A 7,500-nucleotide genomic window follows, 5' to 3' on the forward strand; every position below is an offset into this window, starting at 1 on the left:
TATGTGTGTGTGTGTGTGTGTCTGTGTGTGTCTGTGTGTGTGTGTGTGCGTGTGTGCGTGCCCATCCCACCAGGGAATTCCTGATGTACCTGAAGCGCTACAAGTCGTTCTTCTCAGTGCTGCCGGAGATGCTGTGCGATGGTGACAACGTGGTGGACGACTCCACCTGCTGGAGCGGAGGCGACGTGGTGGAGAGGTGAGGGGGTGGAGAGGTCAAGGGGTGGAGGGGAGGAGACGTGGTGGAGAGGTGAGAGGGTGCAGAGGGCAGGATGGGGAGGATAAAAGTTGGGTCGGTTGGTGGTTTAGCATGAAGGTAGAGGGGGCGTGGTTGAGGAGGGCGTCGTGGTAGAGCACAGGGACAGCAGAGGGGAGGGAGGGGGAAGGAGGACGGGAGGGCCTGAGGAAGCACTTGAGTGGGGATAATAGAAAATAGGAAGGAGATTTAGATCGGGGAGGAATTGAGGCTAGAGGGATGGAGGTATGGAGAGAGAGAGGGAGGGAAGACCTGTTGCATAGTGTTGAGTGGAGTAGAGAAATGGAGTAGCCATGGGGGAAAAGAGAAGAGAGATGTCCTCTGATTCACCCCGGCTCATTTGAATACCCAAGCTCCCACTTAAGACTCGGAGGGGATCAGATCCTATCAGAAATGTGAGGTTCTGTACTAGAGGTGTGAGGGTTGAAGATGAATAAAGAGAGTTGTTAACTAAGCTTGCTAATCAGTATGCCTGTACTTGTCCGATGCAAAACCCTTTTCGCTGTGAAGTGGCTGATGTTGGCTTAACGTTTGAAAGGATTTACTGTTTGAAAGACAGTGTTGGGAAAGCTGCTTGCTCTTTATGGTCGGAGACACGTGTTGCTGTTGAACCTCGTCGTTAGTTAACGCTCAACCTGTGGACACCCTACTTGCTCTTTCGATTTTCTCAGTTCAACTTTGACTTGAGAACACAGTCCTGAGACTTGGGAACATGTGTGTGTGTGTGTGTGTGTGTGTGTGTGTGTGTGTGTGTGTGTGTGTGTGTGTGTGTGTGTGTGTGTGTGTGTCTGCATGTGTGTGGTGTGTGTGTCCCAAGGAGGCTGGTCCTAATCAACAGTGGAATGGCAAAATAGTTAAAAACATCTTCCATGTTGATGAAATGCAGGACATTGTGTGCATGTGTTTGTTTGGGTGTGTATATGTGTGTGTGTGTGTGTGTGTGTGTGTGTGTGTGTGTGTGTGTGTGTGTGAGAGCACATGCTCATGTTTACTTCAAATTGAAAAAGCAAGGCATTTAATAAAAAAACTCCTTTTCAATTTCCAATACATGATGTATTATTCTCAGATTTAAATGTCAAGTCTTCAGGTCTTTAACCTCAGTTATGCAGGCTTGTGTTGTTCACAAAGTATGAAATACCTTATTGTGTGTGTGTATGTCTGTATACTTGTCTGTGTGTTACAGTGCACACCTGTGTGTGGGTGTGTGTATGTGTGTGTGTGTGTGTGTGTGAACATAAGTGTGTGTGCGGGCCTCCTTATCATCCCAGCGTGACATCAACAGACAGCAACAGGCAGGGCAGCTGAGCCAGAATGAGTCTGTAACCCATTCTCCGTTCTGGATCCACTTCTTTAACGTTACACCAAACTCTTCGTCCCCTCCACCCCTACTGCGCCTCCTCCTCCTCCCATTATGCGGCGGGCCCTCTCCTGGCCCTGGTTACCGCGGCAACGTCAACCCTTGGCAGGGGCCAGGCTGCCCGAGACACCGTGCTTCCCCGCAAGGCGCTGGAACAGAGATATCTTTCTTTGGAGGCTAATTGTTTGTTGGATCCCCCGACCCCCCCCCCCCCCCCACACACACACACACACACACCTCATTCAGTGGAGCGGGATGGTGCCGTACATTAGGCTTTACACGTGTAGCAAATGGAAGGACTTTGGGCACATTAGCAGATCCCCAGGATTAACTGAAAGACCCGTCTTGATCCGCGCTTGGCAAGGACTTTTATCAGAGGTGGGATTAATGGGTAAGGAAAGCCTTACCACCCAGCTGTAGCTGGCTCCTCTTCACTCCCCTACTCTCTTCTCTTCTTCTCTCCTCTCCTGTCGTCTCCCCTCCTGTCCTCTCTTCTCTCCTCCTCTCCTTTCCTATCCGGTCCTCTCCCCTGCTGTCTTCTACTCCCCTCCTGTCCTCTCTTCTCTTCTCCTCTCCTCTCCTATCCGGTCTGTCCCCCCCCTGTCTTCTTGTTCCCCTCCTCTCCGCTCTACTCGTCTCTCCTCTCCTTCCCTCCTCCGAGGCCGTGTTTAGCTCACAGCTCATTTGTCGGTGCCTGTGTTCATTTGTCGGCACAGGGAGCTGTATGTAGGAGTTCAGAGAGGCGCCGACTGCCGAGCAACTAAAGAAAACAACAATAGTCACTAACCACTGTGGACAGGTTGCGCTGGCTACTTTTTAAATAAAGTGTTCTGTATGTCTGTGTGTGCGTGTGTGTGTGTGTGTGTGTGTGTGTGTCGTCACTATGACACACACAATTTGAGTTGCGTGTAAGTCTTGAGTATAATTGGTTAAAACCCTGCTTTCGCACACTCCCAGGAGATAGCAGGGCAGCCTTGCTCCCGGTGTCACGTGTCCTTGGGCGAAATGAAAAACACCAACACGCCACACTGATCCCCAGGTTTTAGAAAGCACCGCTCTCAGACAGGGACGCTGAGGTAGCCACTGTGTCCCTGTGTGTGCGTGTGTGTGTGTGTGTGTGTGGGAGGCCATGTGTATGGGTGCGAGCCAGGGGCCAGGACATCAACATGAAAGGGCTCCCCATCATAGTGGCATGGTGCCCCCTCCCGAGACCCCAACCCGTCCCCCGGGACTCCCCCAAGCCCCCCCTGACCATGTGCCCCTGATCCCTGGTGAGGGAAGCATTGCAGAGAGAGAGAGAGAGAGAGAGGGAGGGACGAGGGCAGGCAGGGAGAATGGAGGGGTGGGAGGGGGTTGGTGGGGGGAGGGGGCCCTGGCAGGATAAAGCCTCATTGTGGAGGCAGCTGAGTGGGGCACAGCCCTTTGCCGTGGGGACCCCCAAAGCTAGGAGAGGGGGAACAAAGACCCTCCTATGAGGCGGCATGGGAAAGCATTGGGTCGCTGCTGCCTGGACTGCAAGCATGGTACCGCCGGCACTGCCACCGTCAGCAGGCTGGGAATGGTGCCTGAGAACGGGGCAGGCTAGGGGAGAGGGATGGGGTCACCCTGGAGGAGAGAGAGGAGAGGGGCACAAGAAGAGAGAGGGGGCGTTGGTTGACATGGGCATTATAGGAAATGTAAGGGGAATAGAGGTTTGGGGTGACTGTATGTGTGTGTGTGTGTGTGTGTGTGTGTGTGTGTGTTTGTGTGTGTTAAAGTGGTGTTAAAGTACTAGAACTCCATGTGCAGCCATCCAACGAGGGTACCTAACTCTTGCACCACATTGTGTGATGGTGAGCCCCACCCCTCCACACACTCACACACACACACTATTCCGTATCAGTCCACACACAAGCCATATGCTGTTTAACAGCTTGAGGGGGCATTTATTTAGACACACACATACATGAAACACATTATGGAGCATATGTGTGTGTGTGTGTGTGAACACCAGCTCTACCAGCCCTGTCCCATCCCACCCACGTACAGGCACGCACACGTACACACACGTTTGCCTTCTGTAACACTTCAAAGGGCCCTCTGTCGCACTTGCGTCATGTTGGCACACGATCAAACAGCACCCTAGATGGAAAAAAACAAACAAAAAAACATGTGCCAATAATTTCACACCGTTCCTTTAATATCTCGCAGAATGATAACATCACCCATGAACAGTGTTACTTCACCCCTGAGTCACTGAGTCGTCATCGGGTTGCTGTTTTTTTATTTTTTCTGTGACTGCCAGCCGACTGATGCATTGCCATCCATCTTCCCTCTCATTACCTTAATGAACCAAGCTGTCGGGCGGTGGGGGCCCCGCGTTTCAGCTTGTCGTAAATGTGATGCATGCCGGGTTTTAGTACAATGCGCTGCAGGCTGTAGATATGGCTCGTAGTTTGGCAGCACAACTTTGGTTGAAACGTAGACTTTAATTACCTTTTAACGCAAGGATGGCTCTTTTGTCTCAATGACGCACATGCCGCTTCCCAGTTTCAAGCACTTTGTTATCAGTGTTTATGTAACTATAAATGCACTCTAAAGCGAAGAATGCAAAAGAAAGGTAATGGTGCGCACCATGATGAATCCGCAGACTGTTGCAACTGTGGCAACTGTCAAAATACACTGAACTCTCAGAAAACATTGAAAGTCACTTTGTACATGTTTAATTCACATACATTGCGTATCTTCAGTGAATACTCTATAGGGAGCGGTGGAGAGCAGGAAACAAGGATCTCTTTCCAGTGTAGCGCACTAGTCCTGCAGTGAGCAAGAAGAGGTCACTGTCTGCTTGAGGGAGAGAGAGAGGGCGGGAGGAGAGTGGGAGAAGCTCGCTAGCCTCCTTCTGTTTGATGCTGTGAGTGCAGCCGGAGCTGAGACACTGAACCCCGAAGGTCTACTTCACTTTCTCTTGGATTACTAAGCTTCATGGAACTCTCCTGACATTTTAAGCTCAACTAAAAGTGAACAGTGTCTACTTTATACTCTATAAATATAAAACAATGCTTTGGGAACACTTGATGGTAGGTGTAACTTTAACTTCCAACACGGTAAAGGAGCAGAGAGGTTCATACTTTTCAAATGCTAAGTCATTTATTTCTGGCATAGGTTCTGGCCGTCTCCTGAATGCCATACATTTCTCTAAGGTTATGACAGTGTGCTTTGTTCATCACTCAGACATCTGGAATCTATTATATCTGGAGCAGAGAGAGGGAGAGCCAGGGAGAAGGCCGCACCGGGCAGAGGCCTTCAAACCTCAGACTTTTCCCCCCGCTCTCTTTCCTACTTTTTTAACACAATATTTTTAGTATAAATATATAGTATACATATTATGCTCTTGTTGTTGGTATATGTCCTTTGTTATTGCGATGATTATCAATGAAATTAACACTTATAGCCATGTTTGTGCGTGTAAATGTGTGTGTGGGTACACGTGTTTGCGTTCGATTTTGAGTGTGTTCAGGGTTTGCGGGTGTCCAAACGTTAACATTTAGCATACCAGCAAAGGTCCCTCCCCCGCTAAAGAACGGTCTCTTTATTCTCTTGATCTTGATTGACATTCATAAGGGAAGTTCTGTGAGAACCACAGACATCCGACTATGAAAGGCGCTGATCGAATGGAGAGTTGAATGATAGACCAGTGGTACCGAAACCTCTTTTGTCCGGGCTTGTAACGGCTTTTCTATAGTCGCCATGATCCGCTAAGTTCAAGGACGGTCCACGCACGGCCGTCGCCTTAATAGTCTGCTTCATCCAGCACTGTTGACGTGCTGCTTACCCACTCTTGTCACTATCCTCCCACCTCTCAGAGGGTGTGATCACATCACCTGCGGTTTCATCACACCTGTGCTTTGTTTGAATACAGTCTGCGATTGAGCTTTTCCCCTCACTACAATACATCACATCCATCCCCTCTCCCCCGTCTTCACCCATGAGCCGCCCACGTTGGGAAACGCCGGGGCAGACAGCGTAGGCTGAGGGGACGCGAGTGGTGTCCTTTCATCTTTGAGTACTTTGACGTGTGCCTCTGGACGGGTCCTGTGTCCTTCCGCTGGTCTCTGGTCGTGTCTCCTCCCCTTCCTCCTCTCTGATCCCAGTCCAGGGGTCTTCCTCTTTCCCATAACCCCCGGTGTCACTCCCACTGGATTTCTGTCTCAGAACGCGTGTGTGTGTGTGTGTATGTGTGTGTGTGTGTGTGTGTGTTTTTGTCCATGTGGTTGGGTGTGTTTGTTTTTAAGTTTAATTGTGTGTGTTTTAAAAGAAAAACACAAGGTTATAATTATGTTCCAATTGTGTTGCTGCGGTCGCAATAAATTGAGAATATGAATAGAAATGTGCTTGAATGTGTCGCGGGGGAGCATGTGGTGCGGCGGACTGCAGTGTTTTTGGTTTAATTTCATTTTTACGTTGTTGTCCTTGTCTGACATTCTTCCGACAGTGTGGGAGCTTTCCGATGTCTCCCAATGTTGGCCTCTTGGTTGCGCCTTTTCCCTACGAATCCACTTCCACAATGAACTTCCTGTCATCACATCAATGCGAGAGAGGGAAATAACTGTTTGTATCTTTCGCTCCAAGAGACAAAAGCTTTTTTTATTGGCTTGTCAGTCTCACTCTATTTTTCTTTACTAGTCCTAACATCAATCAACCCATCCCTCGATCCATCCACTTCTCATCCAACCATCAATCCTACCATACATGCAGTTTTTCTTTCTTTCTTCTTTCTCTCTGTCTCTCTCTCTCTCTCTCTCTCTCTCTCTCTCTCTCTCTCTCTTTCTCTCTCTCTCCCTCCCTCCCTCTCTGGGCCTGTGTGGCGTGTGGGTTGAGTTAATGTAATTAAAAAAGCCAATAGACAGGGATGTTTTATGGGAGCCCCTACCGAAGTGACGGCAGACCCAAGTGATTGCTGACCAGCCTCTGTGCTCTGTGTGTCCATTGGCAAGGCATCAAGCATGGGGAAGAGAAATAGAAAAGGAGGATTGTTTCAGGTTGGAGCGTGAGGATGGATGGATGGTAAGATTGATAGATGGTTAGACGGACGGATGGGTGGATTGATGTTTAGAGTGGTTGATTGACAGACATCAGACAGCTGAAGTGATAGAGGTGAGAAAGGTCAATGGATGGATGGTTAGACTGAATTGATGGATGGATGGATAACACTCTGACAGCTGAGTTAACAGACCGGTGGACCAATGCATTGATAGAAGGACGGAGGTCAGACAGCTGAATGGACAAACTGGATGGCCTTCATATAGTATACTATACCATTGTGTACTATGTGAAAAAGATACAGCAGACATGTGAGTTTGGCCATCATCTCATTGCCTTTATTTTTCAACTCTATTTAACGAGTCCCCTGTTTGGGGCCATTTTGCAGACGGTCGGATCAAACACAGCACCATCTTGTAGAATGTTTGGATTAAAACTCCACCGTTAGGGGGGAGACCTGGAGGGGGCGGGCTGGTGTGTAACCCATCCCGCTCCGTCCGGGCGCCCACTGCTGATGGTTATCACAGCGTCTCAGGGCCGAGGGCCGGGGCCCAAGAGCCCCAAAGTCAGGCTCCAGAGTCAGGTTTCTCCTGGCCTCTCGTGGACATCCACAGACTTTATATGAATCTATGATCTTTTTATATTATCTGTAATCCCTCAAAGTCTTTCATATTTAGGTGACTTCTAAACGGTCCCTCCCGTGATCTCAATCTATGAAAGGGCACTTCAAATCCCAGACTTAAATCCGCTTGCTCCAATGGATGCCGAAATTGCACACCTTTCCAGCTTGATAAACAGGCGATTTCATTTTATTTTTTAGCAAAAAAAAACAACAACAAGCAGGACCAAAGGGACTGGTGCCCAGGTA

General features: G+C 49.2%; 1 protein-coding gene across 1 annotated transcript in view; it reads left to right on the plus strand.

Moving 5' to 3' along the window:
• The window catches only part of LOC307085762 (glypican-5-like), a gene marked incomplete at its 3' end in the record, with an annotated part of 115,214 nt that overhangs the window by 45,498 nt on the left and 62,216 nt on the right, over window positions 1–7,500 (plus strand). The window contains exon 6 of the mRNA XM_079750623.1: window positions 74–196. Within this exon, the coding sequence (XP_079606749.1) occupies window positions 74–196 (123 nt within the window). The remainder of the gene's footprint in view (window positions 1–73; window positions 197–7,500) is intronic.

Source organism: Pollachius pollachius (genome assembly GCF_949987615.1).
Source record: "Pollachius pollachius genome assembly, chromosome: 14".
In the NCBI taxonomy this organism is placed as follows: domain Eukaryota; kingdom Metazoa; phylum Chordata; class Actinopteri; order Gadiformes; family Gadidae; genus Pollachius; species Pollachius pollachius.